The sequence below is a fragment of the Lissotriton helveticus genome, chromosome 3_1 (assembly GCF_964261635.1).
Source record: "Lissotriton helveticus chromosome 3_1, aLisHel1.1, whole genome shotgun sequence".
NCBI classification, from domain to species: domain Eukaryota; kingdom Metazoa; phylum Chordata; class Amphibia; order Caudata; family Salamandridae; genus Lissotriton; species Lissotriton helveticus.
This window is the reverse complement of record NC_136061.1, coordinates 211,690,006-211,714,218: the sequence shown is the minus strand read 5'-3', so window position 1 is coordinate 211,714,218 and position 24,213 is coordinate 211,690,006. Positions and strand designations below refer to the sequence as shown.

The following is a 24,213-nucleotide window of genomic DNA, read 5'->3' as shown; positions in this document are numbered from 1 at the left end:
CCAATCTAGTGTAGATCCTTTTGTATGGGTTGGTAGCTGGCATTCTTGAACGAAAGATTGATCATCTATGAAGTCTTAGAGCAGATTAATCTGATTATCATTTTGATCTTCCCAGTGAAGAGTGAAGTTTCCTAAGAAAATATCATTGGATTGAGCAGTAGAGTTTGCTGTGATGATTTCTATCAGCTGGTCTATGAATATGGTATTTTTGCCTGGTGGGTGGTAAAACGCGTGAAGTTTGCAAAGTTGGTTATCTGTGGATCTTAGGGACAGACCGAGGTATTCACATGACTCGAGGGGGTCCGAACGTACTTTCATAATGGTAATGTCAGCTCTATGTATACAGGCGATGCCTTTATCCGTTTTGTTTAGCCTGGATTCGTTATTTACCACCAACTGCAAGTTGGTGGTAAATAACGAAAACCGTTAAAAAAGCAATTTTGTGCTTTTTTAACAGTGGCAAACATACATGCCGTATGTGTGCCACATGTGCACCCATCCACTATACAGGGGTGCAACAGGGTGTCAATGTGACACCCTGCCACCCTTGTAGGTCTACCCCCTATTACCGATTCGGTATTTACCGAATCGGTAATTCTCATTCATTCAGATGGGCCTCCAGACCCATAGGAATGAATGGGGAATACCGATTCGGTAAATACCGAATCGGTATTTACCGAATTTTACAGATTCGGTAAAATTTACCGAATAATTATCTACATATCATTTACCAATTCTAAAATATCGAATCTGTAAAATTCTGTAGTTTAGAATCGGTAAATGATATTTACCCACATCTGGCCCTTAGTTGGTTATGAGGTTGGTGTTGTCTGTTTATCAATGACATTGGGATAGTATTCAGAATGTTATGGGGTTCGTATACTGATTTTTGAAAAAGCTCCATTTTTCAAAGGTATTTTTCTGAGAAGTGTAACATGTTCTTCATATCTCTGGTAGCGAGTTGCAAGGCCTTGTAAGTCTTGTTCGATTGACAGCTAATTGAATTAGGGAATGAGGAGAGACGGGCGGATGTTGGGGTGAACTAGTTGGTATGCTGGTTAATTCTATCTCTGGTAGATTGAAGCTACTTTTTGTCTTTTCTCTAGATATTTTTCGATTTGTTAATGCGATCTCTAGATTCTTATTATCGGCCATATGATTACATCTCCAGATGTCTTGGGCAATGACTGCTGCCTCTGTCCAACCATGTTTTTCTAACATAAGGTATGATCTGGATTTGGGGCTTGGACTGGGGCTTGGAGCACAGGGGTTAGTTGGAGGTAATGCTATTTTAGTGCATTGCGTGTTATTGATCCTAGCTTCGGCGATTCTGGACTCCTGTTTTGACTGTTGGGGCTCTGTAGCGATGAGCGATTCTACTTTGGTGGGTTGACTTCTGTGTGTGGTTGCGGCTTGTGAGTTGTTTTGCTGAGTTTTTGAGGGAGGGCTGTTAAGAGCGCATTCTTTTAAAATTGCGAAGTGATCGTCAAAAAGTTAAAGATCTTTGTTAGCTGCTTGTGTAAGTATCATGCCGTTTTTGTAACATGTTATGTTTAGTGTAGCTCTTAGCTTTCGTGAGGGTGTTATCAGCATCTTAGTGCCGTATGGAATGTTTCTCAGTTCCTGTACGTCTAGCAAATTAGTAAGGGTATTGCGCCATATTAGGTCGTAACAATGGCGCTTTTTTATGTTAAAGGAAGGGTCTGAGATTAAAGTTCCTGGGATTTTTCTAAGTAGGTTGTGTTTAAAGGTTTTGGTTGCATTTATAGAGAGATTAGGGGGTATGATATAGTATAGGAATTCTTTCCCGTAGGTTTCAGATTGGTCCCTGTCATAATTGCATGTTATGTATTGATCCCTGTCTATTCTAACCTCTTTAGTTATGTCTATCTTGTGGCAGGAGGTAGATTAGGAAGATATATTGTACTTGTTTTCCTGGGCTGGTTGAAAAATCTGAGATGGGGGGATAAACGTTGCAGACTGATAAAAACCAGATTGAAGGCTACTCCAACATGGCTGCCTCATTGCTAGGAGCTTACAGTGCAGTCCTGTTTCTTTTTCTATCAGTTTTCCTAGCTCCCTGAGGGTACATGTCCTCTTTCTATGACTATTATTGGAGGGGGCGTGGCCTTGGTCAGTGCATATGTGACACTCTGAGCAGGGAAAGCTCCAGTAGACAATGCAGCTCTACATAGACTCGGGGATGCGGGCTGAATCCCTCTTCTACCCGCTCGAAGCCCCAGCCCTCCGCCACATTCTTGGCAGCATAACCCAGAAGCGACTCAGGATTTCCTTCCAGAATCAATTGAATATATGCATTGCCAGACTTGAGACGTTTGTTGCGTGTTTAAATACAAAACGTTTTCCAGTGCAGAGCAAATAGCGCCTTAAACAAGGATTTAATTCAATAGAAAGAACTATGATTAAAACAATTAACAATGTAAGAAGTAGTCACTCATGTTTGCCACTTTATTACCGAGGGGAGAAAGAAGAAAACAAGCTGCTAGCAGGAGGGGGTTAACGCACGAACAGGTACCCTCTGAAAGTGTCTGACATTTCATCCCGGTCTTTGCCTGTCCAGCAGATGTGACAAGATGAGAGGAAAAGACGAGCAGGAAACAAAGAAAATGTAATTGAGGAAAAGGCAATCGAGGGGAACTGTTTGTTTGTAAACTAAAGATTCTGTGTATGTGTGTAAATGGCAACAGCTAGGCGCTTTTTGTTAGGAAAACAAAGAAAACACCAAATTCCTAACACTGAAGCTGAGAAAATCAAGGGAAACTGTGTGTTTGTAAACTAAACATGCCATCAACTGAGAGCGTTGTATTCGGAAATCCAATAAACATAACATTGCTAATTGATGAGCTGAGGCAATAGTGAAAAATAGTGTGCGGAAAATAACAAATGCCCAGCAGAAAAAGACGGAGTAGAAAGGGGTGTGGGATGACGGTCAAATCGCTGCCTGGGGTTAATCTGCAGCAGCTGTTGGGAACTATAGACAGGAGTGTTTATATAAAGGGGGAGTACATAAAGAGCGGGGGCAGCTCCAGTAGACAGTGCAGCGCTGCACAGGCTAGGGGATGCAGTTGAAGAGCTCCTCCACCTGTTTAGAGGCCCAGCTATCGGCCACACGCTTGGCTGCACAGTCCAGCAGTGACCCAGCAAGCTGTGGGGTCCGGGCAGGCAGACTGCGACGAGGAAGAGCAGGCCAAAGGCCCGTAGTGTGGTGCAGAGTAGGGCCGTTAACAGAGATGCTTGATGGGGGAGGTGGTGGCACCTCGACCATAGCGAGTCCAGGACACAACTGAGGAGGATTGGGGGGAAAAAAGAGTGCACCGGAAGCCACATAAGTAAACAAGAGTAGGGGGACATGTAACAGGGGCAGTGTCCATGGGAGGGAACAGCACATGAAAAGGAAGGACAAATAGAACATTTCATCAATAAAAAAAGCAAAGAATTTAAAAAGGCACATGAAGGAATGAATGAAAAGCGGTGGGCATGATGGAAGCCCGTACAGTAGATACAGCATGTCTCGAACAGACAGCACACGCTCTGCTTAGGCGAGACCTAAAAATGCACATCTGGCTGTCTAGCAGAATTCAGCCATTGGGTGGCACTGCAGTCTCTGATGCCAAACTCCACAAGACAGAAGTGGTATTCCTGCCTCACTATTCTACACTATCTGCTGTACCTGATTCAGTCTCATTTCCAACAGATCATTTGCTGTTTTCTCCATCTGCAAACAACTTTGGCATTATGTTCAGCCTTTCTATGAAACAGTGATGCATTTATTATGCCTAGAGCTACTCAGTACTAAAAAAATCCGATCATTGTCCCATGCAACACTGCCTGATCTCTTCTCAACAGCCTCCTGATTGAACTCCATAATTAATTACTCTTATAATCAATTGGACACAGTCATAAACTTTGCAATGCATACTCTATCCACTCATCTCAGGCAAACTTCTAAATCCAAATAGGATGAAAGAATGTCCAAAACAGAACATTTTAAAAGGGTCTGGTACTTTTCCAGAGTTCTATTCACTATTTGGCCCTACAGGTCTTTCCCACGACCTGTCGTATAACTTCATATATAATTCTCATCTGACAGGCACAGCCTGTTACCTTCATCAGCTTGTGCCCTATCCAACTTTGTACCCTCCTGCCATCTATGTCTACTCCTTTGGAACACTCTACGGCCTCAAAATCGTATGAAAAAAATCAACTCTACAGCAAGAGAAGGAAGCCGGATAACTAACTGTTTTAATTGTTTGTAAATCAGACTATTGTGGACGTAAAAGTGGTGATACAAACATAATTCAGCAAAAATATTGAGTATTAAAAAAGGTAAGTATTACATTTTGTACATAAATACAAATATGTATATATTAACAATACTTAGCGCCACACCAACGTGCGTTCAAGATATATTTCTACATATATCCCCATGGCATATATGTTTAGTTAGTATAGTATACTTATATTTACCTCTTGATGCTTACCTGGCAATACTATGGTAGTCTGATTTTTGCTACAATATTTTGCAGCACAATATGTTTTCCACCTTATTCTGGTTCTGCAGCATTTTATGTATATCTGTACATAATATATCAACTAGTGTGTGCCCTGCTAAACAATGTTTTTGCTTATTCCTAGTAACCCTGCGTTTGATGTGGTACCCTACCAACCATACACAGTAATTCCCTTTCTTCACCCTTTGCACTCGCTGAGGTACATATTAGAATGACTAAGATGTTAACTTGTTTCTTTCACTGGTCTGTCTTTCTTCCTCAGATACTACTACCTGGTGCCATGGTGATTCTACGAGAGGGCCTCTGTCCAGGCCTCACTGCTGAAATAATCAACATTTTGAAAACCAACAGCATTCGGACAGGTATGCATAAGATTTTGTTTCTAAATCCTTATGTTATTCTTAGGTACTAATTCTGAGTGGTAATAGCCATTTACTTGCATTTTAAAAATCTAAAATGTACAACAAGCAACAACTGAAGTAATTAAATTTGTAAATCAAGCAAAGACATATGAATTTTCTTGTCATAGTTTTCTGAGGCGAGTATAAAACAGACAAGCTGTCGACCTTCTGGCTAAGGACCACATATGTGCTGTTTGTAAACACTTCCGGAGTCTTTCCTAGTCTGAAAAAAACAGTCTTTACTAATTTATTGGGTATTCAACATGGCTATTGAATGCTTGTAAGGGCAAAATACAGTTTCATGCAATATAAGATGATGGAATAAAGCATTTGGTATGTCAAATTTCGAGTGGGCCTTATAGGTCCCCTTATAGTTTTTCAGGATCTTCAGTCAGTAGCTGGCTGCAGAATACGCCGATTTTGTTCAGTGTCCAGTAGTAAAATCAAATCCGTTTCTTTCCATATAAAGAAAGGTAGGAGATGTTTCATAGTCTAAAATTATTCACGGTTTGTTGAATGCAGCTTTGAAGGGTGATCTCTTTCTCCATTTGAGGCATCATACAGCCTCAATTATTTTAAAATGCAACTGAAACCGTCTCCAAAGTAAATCTTTTACATTGATTATAGTCCTCATGGACCATGATATAATCTGCAGAAAAAACTAGGCGAACGTGATAGCCACCTTAGATAGGAAGTAAAAGGTATGTTAGTTTAAATCCTTTCGAGAAGCTTTATGTGGATGATGTGTTGCTGCTCTTGCAGATTATTGGCATCATTAAAGGCCCTATATTATGGATGATATGTTTTTTTATTTCCTGGAGTTCAGTTGTGGACCTGGTGTCATCTGACTTGGAGGAAGTAGCCAGAAAATGCTCCCTCTCATACAAGGTAAGAAATATGCTAACACAAGTTAGTAGAAAATTTCAAATATGCCTTTTTAAATGCAATCGTCGTTATTATCAATATTTATAGTTGTTGTTATTGGACACAGTTACCAGATACTAGTGCTATACAAATGGAAAAGATCAACTATAATATCAACGCCTCCTGCTGATTCTTATTTCATTAAAATGGGAAAACGCGGAGAAGAAATGGAAGAACACTATGTGTCCGTGTACATTCAGTGGTTGCATGTCATTTGTATATAAAAACATTATATGACAGAAAACCTGTGTCCTAAATTTGCTTCAACAGTTGCTCGATTGTTGACTTTTTTTCTTTACATTCACTGGATAACTGTCTCCCCTTGCTTCTCCCTACCTCCACCTATTGCCCCCCACATTTTACATCTTCCCTTCCCCCACCCCCTTTCTTTATGGCCCTTTCCCCCCGCCCCTCTAGTTGCTGGAGTTGCTGCAACTTCTTTAAGGCATTGTTATTCCATAATACAGATGATCCATGATGGATTTTGTCGATTTATGTTCAGCTTTTGTTTGTCTGTGTTCTAATAAGTTAATAAACAAATAAAAAGAAAAGCGTGTTCTAAACATTTTTTACAAACATATTATCCTGTTGAGTTAGATTTTCTTATTATTATTTCATTGGAGTGATATTTTTGTAAACAATTATTTAGGACAAAGTATTTCTGCATATGATATTTTGAATATGGTATTCTCTTACTGCAGGTTCTTCGTTTATTGCCAACATAGTTGAATACTAGCCATACTAGCAATGTTTGACCGTCGGGATTATTCTGAAAGTGGGCAAATGGCTGAGGGCACAGAGACCGAACTCCTCTAGTTCAACATTAATGTTTTGCAGTTATAATCTGTTATGAGTAAAATGTAGTACAACCGCTATAAATAAAGCACAAAGAAAATAAAGACAGTTGCTTAATGTTAATTGTAGTTGGGTAGATTTTGCGGGCACAGTTTAATGCACTCCTGTATAAGGTGTATGTTTAGAGTGAACCCCATATCCTTAAAGCACTCGCTCACTTGATGGCTATGCTGTGTTATTTTCTTTGCTAGTGTTGCACGCATGTGCTTAGATTGTTGATTTATTACATCTTTGCTTTCGTGCCATACTAAGCACAATTTGCTTATGTGTAGACCATGGTGGCAATACGACGTGTGTTGCTGGCACAGTTCTCAGCTTTTCCATCCAATGGGGCTGATCTATATGAGGAACTAAAGAGCTCCACTGCCATTCTCTCTACTGGAATTTCCAGGTAAGCAGCACATTTAACCAATAGCCATGTTTTCAAAAGAGGATGCTAATGTTCAAACTGTGGGAGGATTTTAATGCATTTTCTTGAAAGTGCGTTTCTCAGTATAGTTTCACTTCTGTATTTTACTGCATCATTGGTACAACCATTGTATGTATGTGTTTGTGCTCTGTTTAGCAATACTGGTGATGATACACCCATACGAATTTTAAATAAATCCCATGATATCTGGAGATAGACTAACAGATAAAGCATAGCGACATATGAGACAACTTAATAGAAGAGTTGAAAATAATTAGGGTCTGAAATGTTTTTTTCTCTTGCAAAACGTGAGCTTTTGTTTTTTAAACATTTATTTTTTAGATCTTGTTATTACCATGACAGCCACACATGCATTCCAGCAGGATTTGTTAAGAGTCACATTAACAGCATTTATACATTTGCTCCTGGTGCAGTGCTGGACACCATAACAACTTATCGTTATCACAAGGGCTTTCAGCCTGAACTCCACTCTCAAACGTGGTGTAAGTGCAACTAACCGTGTACCTCTCTGTCCTCTGTAGGTCTGTCAGTTTCCCCATAGTTTGGTCTATTTTTTAGGACATCCTCTTCCTTTATAAACGTGCCTTTCACTCGTCGTACACTAGTCCATGTGTTTTTTCCACTTGTCTATATCCGTTCGGCAGGGAGTACCCCACTAAAAAGCAATATTCCTTTTTGCAATAATTAATCCAAGGTTGAGCAGAAATCTTGGGCATTTCAATGGGCTCCTCTTCATCCAGATGGTTAGCAGGGGTGCCTTAGGCGAGTCCTAAATCTGTTGACCTGTGGCTTAGCACATCCAAGCTAGAGTGCCTTTCCAAAAGGGTCTCCGAGAGGGACAAGCCTAAAGAAGATAAAGGAGCGTGGCCTCTGACCCCAACCCCTTATACAAGTGTCAGATATCGTTCGTCCCATTTTCATTTGTGTGATTCTAGTGTAGTAGTGTAGGAAGGTAGATCCCTGACTATGGTTGCCCCCAACTTTTTGCCTGGTGTTTTGCTGGTTTTCTGACTTAGTTGACCTGGGGCCCTGCTATTCAGGACCCCAGGCCTACTGCTCTCTCTGTAAAATGGATTCCATGTACCCTAGGTACATATCTAATTGGAAACTGAGTCACCTTATCAGTCCCTGTACAGTGTACCTTAGGTACCCAGGGCATAGGTGTACACAGGGCCTACCAGGGGCTGCAGCATGTATTATGCCACCCCTGGCTGGCCATCCAAATCTGACACAACTGGCTGCACGACAGCTGGGGCAAGGTGGTGTAATCACCCTTTGCTTTAGATATAGTATACCTATATCTAACCCTAAAATGGACACACAGATCTCCTATCTGTCACTCCTATGGCAGGCCTTGACAATCCTGAAGGCAGAGTGCTTGGAATCGTGTGAGATAGTGCTCTGGCATGAGCTGAGCCTGTCTGCGGCTTTCGGGATCCATCCCTTAGCCGTTTCCATGATATCGCATACCATATACTCTTAAGTGCATTATAATCCTCGCGGTTATATGCCAACTCTGGTATCGCTTTATCAAAACATGTCGAGTAAGGTGTCATACGAATTGGAATACTAACCCCTCGCCAATTCTGGCGACGGGGTTAGCATTCCACCCTTCTAGAGGGACACGACATGTATGTAACCTGTAACCCCGGTTAAAGTCAGACAGAGCCTTAGCATCCACAAAATGGATGCTGCCACCGAGACACAAGTCTGCCCTCCTGCTGCTGGGAGTCCTCCCAGAGCAGGAGGCAAGGACAAAGGGTTTCCTGCCAGGGGCGGTGCCAGCACCGTCCCAGACAGGGTTTTGTGTATTCCAGGTAGGCAGGGCTACAGAGGAAGGTGACTGCAAGTGGCACCCCGGTGCTCACTGTGCATAGGCCGGCTGAAACCAGTTCCAGGGGCACTCCAGCCCCTGGCCTGGGGAAAGCCCGCCAAAGGAGAGGGGTGTAACCACCCCCCTCCTAGTCCCACCCATAGGGCAGGACTTAGTCGCGTGCCAACCCCCTTTTTCAGGATAAAGGTAGGAACTGGCCCCCTTCCAAATCAGATCATCTTTGGAATCAAGACACGACTTTCTACGAAAGGACTTCAAGATTTCCTTCTTCAAGATTCTCCCTTGTGACTAAGGAGTAGTCACCCTGCATCCGCAGGCACCATCAAGAACACTGCGGTCTGCTGCACGTCCTTCCTCCGGAATCCGACTGCCCAGCTCGACAAGACCCGGCTTCCCTGGCACCTCCGACCTCTACTCACCTCTACAGCCAAGCTGAGAACCGTGAGTGTGACGAGACCTCAAGGGACCGACTATTGCCAAGACTGCACGACTTCTGCACAGCAAGCCCGCCGAGTAATTTCCTGGCGAGTGCTTTGGGGTCCGAGAAGCCCCGACCCTGAGCAGCTCCAGCACCGAAGAGCAGCCCCCCAGCATCTCCACGATCGGCGTGGGGCCCTTCTGCTTTTTGCTGCTCACCACGTTGTTTGGCTACTAGCCCGCTGGCTTGTGGCCTTCTGAACGACGCCCGACGACATCACTGCTGCTGGTCTGGTTGCTCCAGACTGGCCCTTGCTCCCTCCCAGAAGAGGAGCACCCTGGACCCTCCTGGTCCACTCAAGACGCCATTTTGAGTCCACCGCGTGGGCCTGAATTAGCCAAGGCTTGTTGCCCAATCCTGGGTAACTTCGACGCCGACAGCTTCATCCATCGTGGGACAGCTCGCCTCTCCATCCTGGTCGCCGACAACGCCTCCTGGTCCGTGAGATCTGCAGAGCCAGCGTCGCCCACTCACCTAGTCGAGGTGACTACCATCCGGTGCCCTCCTGGTGCCCACTGACTACTGGCTAGTAGTCACGAACTTGGTCCCCTCTGCTTTCAGGTGTCATCCATCTTCCAGATCCAGGCTTGGATCAACTCGAACTATCTTCACTGGTCGCCTGCCAGCATCTTTCTTCCAGGCTCCTGGTCCGGCAACGAGGATTCCCGACGTCTTTTGAGACCTATGCAGCTGCAGCCCCTGGGCTAGGTAACTTCGGCATTTCGGTGCCCCAGCATAGCCTCACTATCCAAGGGTCAGGATCCACTGTCGTTTTCTCCCTACCAGGTCGGGTTCGCCCGTGAACACTAACTTTAACTTTACTAGCTTCCATAGACTTTGTCCCGCATCCCGCGTGAGAGTGCACACTCTGCACCCGAGTCCCCTAGGTCTCCTAGAAGTAATCTAACGATTCTATAGTCAAGTCCTAGCGATTCCAAAGCCTATTAGTACTGTACTTACCTGCTAGTAATTTCGCATTCCACTCTTAGAGTATATGGTTTTTCGTGCCCCTCGGGCATTTGTATATACTGTGCTAACTTAAGTATTTTCGTAAGAGTTTTGTTGTGTGCCTAGCACCCTGTCCTCATAAAGAGTACAGGGTTGTTGTGATTCTAATAAATACACTGTTTATTTTCATAACACTTGTGTGGTGTCCTTTCACTGGGTGTTCAAGGGGTAATGTGATGGTAAAACAGCTGGCTTAACACGCCCTCTAGAGTCTTAGCCTTAGACTGCTCGTATCCATGCTACTAGGATAGCTGGTCTATAAGGTTGACTTACAACCAATCATCAATAAGGGTTGTTTGGACTGATATATAGTGATCACTAGAATAGTGAGCACTGCACATCAGGCCAACTTCTCACATTGGTGGCAGCGGTTGGGATTTGAGCTTGCTGTTGTTTTACCACACATATCCTAAGAATATCTTGTGAAAGATCACATAAGGACTAAAGGTACATATAACTTAGCTTAGAATACTCTGAGTTCTACTGAACCAGCTGTAGTAGCTCCTAGGGCCTAGCACACCCTAAACTACAACTCTAGCAAGGGATCAGTAGGCAAACATATAGTGTAGGTGAGTGCACCACTTACACCTCACTAGAAAAGCATGTCTACCCAGGGAGAATCTACCGAGACTCCCCTGGTCAGTGTTGACCCTCCACAGGTCACTTCAAGATATGCAGCTCTCAGTTTCCAGGAGATGAGACAAGTCTGTACCTCCAGGAAACTGAAGCAGGGGTCTAACCCCACCATTCCCTTTCTGATAGGTCTCTTAGAGACATATGATGCCAGAAAGATTTCTCAGTTACATGAGAACATGCCAGCCTTGGAGGGAACCTCTGGAGATCCAGACCTCCCCAACACTGCCACAGCAGTTGAGGGAGAGGAGGATCAGGAGGAACTCTCTGGGGATGAGGTAGACAAAGATCTTGAGGTAGTCAGAAGGCTAACCAGGGCCAACTTAGACTTACTTGGGCTAGGATCTGGGGGACCCCCAGTACTAACCCGAAGTGGGCCTAACCTTGGAGTTAGGAGAGATAGATCTCTTTCTAGGGACTCCAATAGATCTCTGCACTCTAATGCCTCTTCCCAGAGGAGGAGGAACTCCCCACAGAGGAGAGTGACTTCCCCTCAGAGAATAGAGCATGAAGCTAGAATGAGACAGGCTGCTCTGAGGATTGAAAGGGAAGAACTTGCCCTTGCCAAAGAAAAGCTTGCTTTTGCTAGAGAGCAGCAGATGAGTGGGCTAGCTCCCACTGGTGGCAGCAATCTCCCAAGAGAAAAAGAGAAGGGTTTAGATACTAAACACCTGACTAAAATAGTGCCCCCCTTTAAGCAAGGGGATGACATCCAGAAATGGATGGCTGCTCTGGAGAGGGCCTGCACTGTGCAGGGCATTCCCCAGAGTCAGTGGGCAGCTATACTGTGGCTCTCCTTTGATGGCAAAGGTAGAGATAAGCTCCTCACTACTAGAGTTGAGGATGCTAACAATTACCAGGTCCTGAAAAATGCACTGGTTGATGGGTTTGGCTTAACCACTGAGCAGTACAGGTTGCTGTTCAGAGACACCTAGAAAACTCAGCCTCAGGACTGGTCTGACTTTGTTGATTGTGCCACTAAGGCTTTGGAAGGCTGGCTACTGGGTAGCAAGGTTACTGACTTCACAGGATTATATAATCTTATTATGAGAGAGCAAGTCTTAAATAATTGTCAGAACCAGTTATTACACCAGCACCTGGTAGACTCTGATCTGACCTCTCCACAAGAATTGGGTAAGAGGGCAGACAAATGGGTCAGAACCAGGATTAGGCCCAAGAACCAAGGTGGTGACCAGAAAAAGGAATCAACCAAGCCTCAAGAGAAGGGTGGGAATAAATCTCCAGATCAAACCACATCAGGGCCCCAAAAATCCTCTGAGGGGGGTGGGTCCCAGAATCCTTCTAATACCAGAAGAAACCTTATTGTTATCCCTGTAAACAGGTGGGTCATTTGAAAACTGACAGCAGTTGCCCAAAGAATAACAATAAGGAGAACATACCCCCAAGTAACACTCCCAAACCTCCTGTTACTACTAGTAGTAATCCCCCAGGTGGTGGGAGTGCCCCCAAGAATTTGGGTGCATTTACTTTGGGAGTTCCTGGGGACTCTGGCCTAACCAGGTCCCCAAACTTAGATACTCTTGTCTGTGAGACTGGCATGGGGTTTGCCAACTTCACAACTTGTCCCAACACTTTGGGCAAGTACAGACAGGAGCCCCTCATCAATGGTATAAAAGTTGAGGCCTATAGAGATACAGGGGCTAGCATCACTATGGTGACTGAGAGTCTAGTCCCCTCAAGGCAACTTTTACCTGGTGCCACATACCAGGTGACCAATATTGATGGAGTACAGAGAGATCATCCCATGGCATTGGTCAATCTCAGCTGGGGAGGTGTCACTGGCCACAAGAGAGGGGCAGTGTCACCAAACTTGCCTGTAGATTGCCTACTGGGGAATGATTTAGAGCTCTCAGCCTGGGCTGAAGTAGAGCAAGAAACCCATTCTAAAATGGTAAACTTCCATGGTAAGGTTAGTGGGGCAGTGATAGCCACAGCCCCAGTCCAAGATGTCCTCCCTGAACAGGTCAGGAGGGCTGTGCCAGTCACAGCCCAATCTCAGACAACTTCCTTCCCAGAACAGGTTGTAAAGGCTGTGATGGTCACAGCCCACACCCAAACTGAGCCCCCTCCTGAAAAGGTTGGGAGAGTTGTGATGGCCACAGCTCAAACTCAGACAGATGATAGTGTTGTGAAGCCTGAAACTATGGATCACTCCACTCAGACAGAGAGCATTAAGGAGGAAGAGAAATCTCCCTCCCACCAGACTTTAGGAAAGGATCAGCCTCCTCAGGGAACTGATCTGACCCCTTGTGAAGGAACTGCCCCAGAGGTAGTCAGGCCTAGCCTGGCAGAGCCCCTGATGTCAGTGGACCCTTCCAAGGTGGGACCCAGTCTGGAGCGGGTAACCTGCCCCTCTCTACCCTGCCTCAGTCAGCCCAGGGCTGTAGAGGTCAGGGAGGCCAGTGGTGGACCCCAAAGGGCCCCCTGTCCAAAAGAACTTCCCAATCAACAGATTAAGGGCACTGAAGCTAGTAATCCTAGCCAAGTGAAAATAAAACAGACTCCTGAGGGATCCCCCTTGAATTTAGTTAGGGACCTCCCACAGATGGAAACTGTTGGGCACAGCCAAACTTGGGACCTGAGGGCCCCAGACCTGACCTGTCCCTCCAGTAAGCCAAACAGAGGGACCCAGCCTCCAGCTTTAGGTAGCCAGAGGTTGACCCTGAGAGCTCACAGCAACTCAGTCCTGGAAAGAAAGGCACACATGGTAGATGGTGATTGGAGGAAGTTGAGCCCAACATTAGTGGAGTCTCACTTCAGTACTCCATCCCAGCACCAGCCTTTTACTTTGCCAAAACACACCACAGGTAGAGATTCCCTATGGTGGAGACCCTCAGATACCCTTAGGGTGAGGGATTGCTTAGTGGACCATGAGATAGGGGGTAACCATGCCAGTGCTGGTACTTCCTTATATGGCCACTCAGGCAATATAGGCTTACCTGGCAAGGATAGCCTTATCTCCTTTCGTTTGGGGGGGGGGGGGGGTTATGTAGGAAGGTAGATCCCTGACTATGGTTGCCCCCAACTTTTTGCCTGGTGTTTTGCTGGTTTTCTGACTTAGTTGACCTGGGGCCCTGCTATTCAGGACCCCAGGCCTACTGCTCTCTCTGTAAAATGGATTCCATGTACCCTAGGTACATATCTAATTGGAAACTGAGTCACCTTATCAGTCCCTGTACAGTGTACCTTAGGTACCCAGGGCATAGGTGTACACAGGGCCTACCAGGGGCTGCAGCATGTATTATGCCACCCCTGGCTGGCCATCCAAATCTGACACAACTGGCTGCACGACAGCTGGGGCAAGGTGGTGTAATCACCCTTTGCTTTAGATATAGTATACCTATATCTAACCCTAAAATGGACACACAGATCTCCTATCTGTCACTCCTATGGCAGGCCTTGACAATCCTGAAGGCAGAGTGCTTGGAATCGTGTGAGATAGTGCTCTGGCATGAGCTGAGCCTGTCTGCGGCTTTCGGGATCCATCCCTTAGCCGTTTCCATGATATCGCATACCATATACTCTTAAGTGCATTATAATCCTCGCGGTTATATGCCAACTCTGGTATCGCTTTATCAAAACATGTCGAGTAAGGTGTCATACGAATTGGAATACTAACCCCTCGCCAATTCTGGCGACGGGGTTAGCATTCCACCCTTCTAGAGGGACACGACATGTATGTAACCTGTAACCCCGGTTAAAGTCAGACAGAGCCTTAGCATCCACAAAATGGATGCTGCCACCGAGACACAAGTCTGCCCTCCTGCTGCTGGGAGTCCTCCCAGAGCAGGAGGCAAGGACAAAGGGTTTCCTGCCAGGGGCGGTGCCAGCACCGTCCCAGACAGGGTTTTGTGTATTCCAGGTAGGCAGGGCTACAGAGGAAGGTGACTGCAAGTGGCACCCCGGTGCTCACTGTGCATAGGCCGGCTGAAACCAGTTCCAGGGGCACTCCAGCCCCTGGCCTGGGGAAAGCCCGCCAAAGGAGAGGGGTGTAACCACCCCCCTCCTAGTCCCACCCATAGGGCAGGACTTAGTCGCGTGCCAACCCCCTTTTTCAGGATAAAGGTAGGAACTGGCCCCCTTCCAAATCAGATCATCTTTGGAATCAAGACACGACTTTCTACGAAAGGACTTCAAGATTTCCTTCTTCAAGATTCTCCCTTGTGACTAAGGAGTAGTCACCCTGCATCCGCAGGCACCATCAAGAACACTGCGGTCTGCTGCACGTCCTTCCTCCGGAATCCGACTGCCCAGCTCGACAAGACCCGGCTTCCCTGGCACCTCCGACCTCTACTCACCTCTACAGCCAAGCTGAGAACCGTGAGTGTGACGAGACCTCAAGGGACCGACTATTGCCAAGACTGCACGACTTCTGCACAGCAAGCCCGCCGAGTAATTTCCTGGCGAGTGCTTTGGGGTCCGAGAAGCCCCGACCCTGAGCAGCTCCAGCACCGAAGAGCAGCCCCCCAGCATCTCCACGATCGGCGTGGGGCCCTTCTGCTTTTTGCTGCTCACCGCGTTGTTTGGCTACTAGCCCGCTGGCTTGTGGCCTTCTGAACGACGCCCGACGACATCACTGCTGCTGGTCTGGTTGCTCCAGACTGGCCCTTGCTCCCTCCCAGAAGAGGAGCACCCTGGACCCTCCTGGTCCACTCAAGACGCCATTTTGAGTCCACCGCGTGGGCCTGAATTAGCCAAGGCTTGTTGCCCAATCCTGGGTAACTTCGACGCCGACAGCTTCATCCATCGTGGGACAGCTCGCCTCTCCATCCTGGTCGCCGACAACGCCTCCTGGTCCGTGAGATCTGCAGAGCCAGCATCGCCCACTCACCTAGTCGAGGTGACTACCATCCGGTGCCCTCCTGGTGCCCACTGACTACTGGCTAGTAGTCACGAACTTGGTCCCCTCTGCTTTCAGGTGTCATCCATCTTCCAGATCCAGGCTTGGATCAACTCGAACTATCTTCACTGGTCGCCTGCCAGCATCTTTCTTCCAGGCTCCTGGTCCGGCAACGAGGATTCCCGACGTCTTTTGAGACCTATGCAGCTGCAGCCCCTGGGCTAGGTAACTTCGGCATTTCGGTGCCCCAGCATAGCCTCACTATCCAAGGGTCAGGATCCACTGTCGTTTTCTCCCTACCAGGTCGGGTTCGCCCGTGAACACTAACTTTAACTTTACTAGCTTCCATAGACTTTGTCCCGCATCCCGCGTGAGAGTGCACACTCTGCACCCGAGTCCCCTAGGTCTCCTAGAAGTAATCTAAGGATTCTATAGTCAAGTCCTAGCGATTCCAAAGCCTATTAGTACTGTACTTACCTGCTAGTAATTTCGCATTCCACTCTTAGAGTATATGGTTTTTCGTGCCCCTCGGGCATTTGTATATACTGTGCTAACTTAAGTATTTTCGTAAGAGTTTTGTTGTGTGCCTAGCACCCTGTCCTCATAAAGAGTACAGGGTTGTTGTGATTCTAATAAATACACTGTTTATTTTCATAACACTTGTGTGGTGTCCTTTCACTGGGTGTTCAAGGGGTAATGTGATGGTAAAACAGCTGGCTTAACACGCCCTCTAGAGTCTTAGCCTTAGACTGCTCGTATCCATGCTACTAGGATAGCTGGTCTATAAGGTTGACTTACAACCAATCATCAATAAGGGTTGTTTGGACTGATATATAGTGATCACTAGAATAGTGAGCACTGCACATCAGGCCAACTTCTCACAAGTAGGACCTGCAAAACTTAAGTTTTGCAGTCAGTATACAGGAGACTTTACAAGAAGATGTAACTTTCCATTCCATTATTCCACTAAGTCCATTTCTTTGAATTTTACAAATAAAATTTGAAGATTTTGTTCTTTAGTTGAGATTAAAGTATCATTTAAATCATGCTCTTCACAGATGCAAACAGACTGGAAAGCTCTGCCACCTGGTCCTTGCTTACTTAGAAAAACTGTTTGAACAAAATCCCTTCCCAGAATGTGATGGCCCAAACAGATACCAGAAAAAGCCCAAAATACATTAGCCTGGCAATTCATACTTCTATTTAGTTAAAGACAAAAGGCATGAGTTCTAGTTTGATGGGGGGTTACTCTATCACCACTGTGAAGGATATCAGCCATCCTTATTACAAGTGGCATAGGATATAATGCACTTGTAATAAGGCAGGTGGGACATCCATCAGGTTTAAGATAGACTAGCCCTTCTGCCAATCTGTAAACCAGGTGCTGAATGGATTAGGCAAAGTACACTGTTTTAATTGACTCTATCATATCCAAAATATTTTAATGCTAGAGAATTTTATGTATTATTGTCTGTATTTGGATTCTAAAGTGTGAACCTATTTACAAAGAAGTGGAGTACTGTAACATAGAGGGAATATATTTGTGTACTCGGGGATTTTTTGGGGGACCACATCTCGTACAATTCTTGAACCCCAACATCAGCTTATGAACATTTAGAGGAGAGGAAAACCTGAAGGTGTCTCTCCCTCCTGTATTATGCAAACTTGAAGTAAAGGAGTCAGACAAACTGTCAAATAATCTATTGCATCTGCAGATGATATTGTAAAGCTCCACCCAAAAGCTAGCATTAGTACACATATAAATAATTGGATTTTAAAATGTATTTAAATTTATTATATGCTATCCTCTTTGCATCATTTCAGTAAAAATGATCATAATTATAAACATCTCAGCAATCAAAAGGGAAATAAGTGTGACAGCTGAAAATACCTCGACCATCACCCATCACATATCCCTAACGTCTTAGTATAGATCCCCAATTTATTTTTATATTGAGCTGTCTTGCAGCTTAGTCTAGTAATTTAGCATAACATTTGTACACTAATGTAATGCCTCCCTGTACTTGTATTTCAGTAGGCTTCTTCTAGAATCTTAATCATGAGCATTTGCCAAAAGTGACCGAACAGACTGCTTGCCCTGCCACAATTACTAGGGTTTTGTATACATTTTCAAAACATCAAGGCATATATGCTCAGAAACTTAATTTGTTTCAAAGAACATAAAACCATGTTTACATTAGGTTATTTTAAGCAGGATACTGAAGCTGTTCTTTTGTATCTTTCAGTTTCTCAAGTATGTTCAACTTCCAACAGATCTTTAGTCCTTGTGCACAGACAATGGGAAAACCATCTGGCTTTAAAAAGGCATGCAGCAGAAAGTGTAAATTTGGGACAATTTAGTATAAACTCGGTTTGCTTAACACAGAAATGGAGCTAAAAAGCTCACATTAGTAGAGACCGGCATTAGGCCTAACATTCACATTTACAAGATTATGTTCACATGCATCAATGCCTGTGATATATATACATTGTCTAACACATAAGAAAAGCATGCGAACAAGCACCAATACAGTCTGTCGAGAGATTGTGGGAGGGTCAGTATAGTTTACACCAAAGTACCAGCTAGTTTTGATTCTGATAAATTTGTCATGAATTATACTCTTGCTGTTCTAAAGGCATAAGTTAATTGTGACAAAGCAGAATCACCAGTCATTTGTGGCTGGCTCGCCAATATAAATTTAAAGTCCTTTCTTGACTGTCTTCTACGTTGATGCCATTAGGGATTTGACCTGCAGAGACCATTGCTGTTCTTGCTTGTTACATTAGAATAAACTCTTTTGGGTCAGTGTTCATTGCCATCTGCGTTATACGATCTCAGATGTCTGCGGTCACCACAGCCCACAGCTCTTCTCTCCACGCATTCTCTGGGGAAGGAATCAACATTGACTTCAACTTTGTCTGAAGGAAGATTCACAGCTACTTTCCTTCAGGAAGAAATTAAAGACGTACCTATTTAAAAAGGCAATACTTCCGGCCTAATCAGAGATGGCAGAGGGTCTTGGGGTGACAGCATGTTATGTTCTTTCTGTTTAAGCGCTTAGAGACCGGCGGTGATAGGCGCTATACAAAAACTTTATAACATAACATAACATAACATAACATTTGTTAGATGCTACCTAAAGCATGGGAATAGTTGATGGTTACTTCTTTGCCATCAGTACTTCCCTTGAATAATCCAGCCAATATTAAGTAGCAGGTTGTAAGAAATAGCCTGTGGCCAGAATCACAAAATTGATGGATAAAAAGGTTTAAATTAATCTGAAGCACTGGTAATTTCTCTTGGTACGTTCCATTTCATCAACTTTATATTTTCTCTTCCATACTTCCCAAGAGCAAACATATGTTAATTATTTTTGCCCACACCTGTAATGGGGATAGTCTAGCCTTAATAGCGAGACCACATCTTCTCTGCCAGGGAATACAAGCAACATCAGATATGTTCATCAGATATTAGTTGAGAATGAACTTGTACCTGAGGGGTTAAAAACTGTTGTGACCTATATTTCTGTATTTTGTGATTGCAGACTTTATTCCCCTATGAGGTTTTATTTCTCCTAGCAAGGCATCATCTTGTTTAATTTGTCATAGCAAGGTGTCATTGTTTCTCCAAGCCGGTGGCAAAGTGCTAATGAACAATTCAGTATTACACTAAAAAAAGACACTTGAGTCTTAACAGGTTTACATTCCCATCAATAGAGGTACTCTTCATCAATCTTAATACTGCATCCATTTTCAAGGATCTTTCCTATTTCAAACCATAAGTTGGCATAGATTTTCATCCAGGTTTCTGACCCCTAACCTATGACCTACACCTTGTGGTCATTTCCTCACAACATAAAAATGTATCATGGTTTCTTTGCTCTGTTTCAAAACTGCTTCATTTTGATGTTTGGATATGTTTTATTATTCAGCCTTTCCTTTTAGTGATGGCTGTACAGCATATTCATCTACACATTATCTGGGAAACAAAGTCATAATTGCTAGTATCATGTTCTATACGTGTAGAACTGTCCCCACACTATGTTACCAACATCATGGTAACAGATGAATATCTCTTCATACATGTCTTACCTCAAGGAAGCCATTCTAGTTGGCCTATACCCAGATGCCACATGCTGGAGATGCGGACACCAGGACGCGACATTTATACATCTGGCCTGGTCCTGTAAATTGATAGCACAGTTTTGGCTGGAAGTAGTCAGACACATTGGAGAAATCACTACTGTACAGATACCACTCACACCACTGGTCACGTTATTGGGATTTGTCTTGGAAGTTCCAAAAGGATCTCGTAAATTGGTGTCCATGCTGCTGCTACTAGCCAAACGGCAAGTGGCAATACACTGCAAGAGACCACAGCCACCCGCGGTTGCTGGTTGGCTACATACACACTGTAAAGACCAGTTGACCCGATATTGGGAATTGATGCCAAGCAGGTCAAGACCAGTAGATATATGGTTGGAGTCGCAAGGCGCTGATCACTGTATAGACACTGATCAGTGACATGTAGGATTTGGCAGTGGATCGGGTACTGGGAAATTCAGGATGGTGGACAACAGGGATATCTGGGCCTGCCCTTAGATGCAAGAGAAGGGGTAATACAACGGGTACCAGATCTAAGGGCCAGCTATTACATGTAACCAGGCCTACAACGCAGAACTGGGGATAGGCAGATTGGGCAGATATTTGCAGACGGGAGTGAGGGTTGGGGGGTAAGTGTAAGATTATTTGTTTATTGGCGGATAACATATACAGGATTGTTAAGGCTGTTATCATTGTTATCACTGTTGCCATAGATGATTGCACACAGGATTTTTATGCTCAAGATAGATTCGCTGCCAGACCCCTGGGATGTCGGCATTATTACCATCATAATATAAATTTCCATTATGACCAGCAGCCACTGGATAGTTGTTAAGGATGCGGAGACAATTAGCACCCATGTTATTTGTCCCTGTTGTATATGTTATTGAAATTTCAGTGGCAGATTATTTTCATTGATCTCTCTCAGGAACATGGGTTATAGATTAATCAATTTTCAGTGAAATGCAATACAGCGGGCAAGCAGGGCAGCCTATTAATTGCCTTCTTAGCTAACTTGAAAGGCATAAACGGTATATTCTTAGATTCTTGAGTTCCCACTTGCCAAGTTACAGAGCTTCTGGTGTATCTCCCCACCCACACATGCTCTCCCCTTGGTTGACTTCATGTTTAACTCACTGGATTTTTCAAATCCGCATTTCAGTTTTCTATTGTCATTTGATCGAGAAAGATCACCAGCCTCAGTGTTTTAAAGTATACTTCACCAACCACAGATGTCCTAGGGCTAGATGTACAACCCTTTCATTTAGCGCCTCACAATTTGTGACTCATTGTGAGTCACAAATAGTGAGGCGCTAAATGAAATGTACAACAGTGTTATTACACTGTTTTGTGATTCCCAATGGGGTCGCAAATTGCGAGGCTCATCAATATTGATGTGCATCTCGCAATTTGCAAGTCCATTGGGAATGCCAGCATTCGCAGGGACGGTGGCCTGCTGGGCTCAGCAGATCACCATGTCTGGGACTGCTTTTTAATAAAGCATTTTTTTAAAATGCAGCCCGTTTACCTTAAAGGAAAACGGGCTGCATTTAAAAAAAGAAAAAAATTAAACGTTTTTGTTTGATTTTTTAAGGACAGGCAGTGGTTCCTGAGACCACTGCTTGCCCTTAAAAATATTTTTAGACACAGTCACAAAGTGGAAGGGGTCCCCTGGGGACCCCTTACAAATTGAGACTGCATTACCACCCTCTGGAAGAAGGTGGTATTTTGCGAGTGTTTTGCGACTGCAATTGCGGTCACAAAACATTCAGACATAGCAATTCGGATGCAATTAGGAAGAGAACACCCCTTCATAATTGTGACTTGCAATTCCTAAATAGCGAGTCGCAAATAATTAGCGACTCACTATTTAGGAATTGTACATGGCCATCAGTGATTTTGCATGCGCAAACGGGTTCGCAAACCCGTTTGCGCATGCAAAATCACGTCGTACATCTGGCCCCTAATCTTATAGTGATAATGTAGTAGATGTCAATGTAAACTGAATGAAATGTATATCTTGTTATATTTTATTCAGTGGCAGACCTTGAGCTATAAATTTGTCAGAAATAAAAGGGAGGTGACCACTGATAATAAATATGCATTAAAGACTGTAGTCCAGATGTTTGAAGTGCCACAGTCTGACATACATTTATTTAGACAGAGTTTTATAGCACGGATGCCATCCTCTAGGGCATCAAAGCGCTTTACTCTATGGGTGCATGATGTTACAAAAGAAATATCCAAAGTTGTACAATTACAACCTGATAAATTTGGTGGGGAATATGAACATTGATGTACAGTAGTTTCTGGCACAACCTCACATAACTAAAAATATCCAATGCACAATACTCACCAAGGAGATAGCATGTAATTCAATCCCACCCTAGTGTGTGGTAGGTACCCAAGAATTAATACATAGCCACCCAGACCTGCCTTTGTAGGGAAAGAATTGGGAAATGTCTGGGACGGAATAGTTTCTGGAAGACAGTTGAACCAGACATTTGGAATCATAAATACCAGATTTTCTAATCTAATCTGACATTATCAGTGCTCTTACTAAACACTCGTCTTCATATAACTTTAAAAAGAGTCTTCGCTTAATAAAAGAGTTCTCTTTCACTTCAGATAATAGTTTAGCATAGATTTCTTTATATAGAGTGGGATGTAGAATCCCCGCAATTCAACATTATTCCAAGAGAATGTGCATATCATTAGTAATTAAAATGTAACAAGAAAACAGAACCCAGACCTACACATATATAACTGGCGAGACATTGTCAGAGCAGACCCATAATACAGTTGTGACGGCTGAAACCTTGTCATCTAAACCTGAAATGGAGAACTGAGGAATTTCTTAAACTAACACTAATTAATTGTACAGGGGCTAAATCTCTAATCTTTGCAGCCATTCTCACTACTTTAGTAGAAAGTAAAGTTCCAGAAAAAAAGAAAAACCAACTTATTTTAACATGTTCGAACTTCACTTGTGGAATATTATGGCTTTTGTAGTGAGTTTAGAGTCAGGAAAATGTCCCTGATTGAACATTCATTGACACCGCCAAGGAATAGAATGAAGCTTGTATCAATAATCTCAGGAATGGGAGTGCCAGATTCACAATGTTACCAACCGCAACAAAGGACTGTCCTTCATGCTTCTTCACAATTTTGTTTCAGGCTTCGTAACCTCCCCCCACCCCACCTCCTTTAGAAAGCAGTGAGTCGCTCGCAATTGACTGGGAAAAAATCATGGAGGCTTATTAACAAAGGCATTTCGGAGTACATGAGAAAGTTTGCGGGTAGTTATTCCTTTACCACTATTGGGGGCCCATTAGGATGGCGGGCGGTTTGCCCCCGCCATCCACACCAGAAACCCCCCCCCTCACGCTATATTAGGATGACTGGGGAGTCTGCCGCTTTTCCACTGGTCGACACGTCGACCGGGCGGAAAACATGTTTAATATGGTGGAGGTGTCTGCAAGACACCGCCATCCATATTAGGATGTTGGCGGAGATCTGCCTTTCCATGGCGGCATTGCGGCCATGGAAAGACATGCAGGCTTTGCTTGTGGGGGCCTATTGTGGACCGCCAGGGTGTTGGGGGGGGGGGTGCACATGGGGGTACCTATGGTACCCCCTGCATTTGTATGCACAAGGTGGCAGGCACCGCGCGGTGCCTGTCACGTTGTGCATGCAAATGCACAACATGCATTTCTGACATTGTGGCGGGTGCTGCTGCACCGCTCGCCGCAATGTTTGGAATGCGGGATGCGCCCGCCAGTGTGGTGGGGGCATGATAATGAGTACAGGGGGACCGCCGCACCTATGGCGGGAGGTCCCTTCAGCCGTTGCAGTGGCACATTGTATTAGAGCCCTTACTTTGTAAATTGGCCACAAAGCAGCTAGAATGGCAGACTTACGAGAATAGTCATATACAGTTAGTTGAAGTAGTAGAGACTACACTTTCTTTACACTTTTACTAATAAAGAGTTGGATATTTCGTGCCAATTCACAAAGGCATGTAAGAGTACGTACAAGATTACTACTTTTGTACTGTTAACATGCTCAGACCCTTTGAATGGATTGCAATTCAACCTGGTGCTGACACAGACTCTTCAAGACACAATCATCCAAAGCCTAAGATTAGCAACCA

At 44.4% G+C, this 24,213-nt stretch overlaps 1 protein-coding gene across 2 annotated transcripts in view; it reads left to right on the top strand.

The window, feature by feature from the left end:
• The window catches only part of RAD51D (RAD51 paralog D), a 151,975-nt gene that overhangs the window by 11,272 nt on the left and 116,490 nt on the right, over positions 1 to 24,213 (top strand). For both annotated transcript variants that reach the window (XM_078679608.1, XM_078679609.1), the window contains exons 2-4: positions 4,795 to 4,894; positions 5,760 to 5,821; positions 6,985 to 7,103. In XM_078679608.1, coding sequence (XP_078535734.1) covers positions 4,795 to 4,894; positions 5,760 to 5,821; positions 6,985 to 7,103 — 281 coding nt within the window. The remainder of the gene's footprint in view (positions 1 to 4,794; positions 4,895 to 5,759; positions 5,822 to 6,984; positions 7,104 to 24,213) is intronic.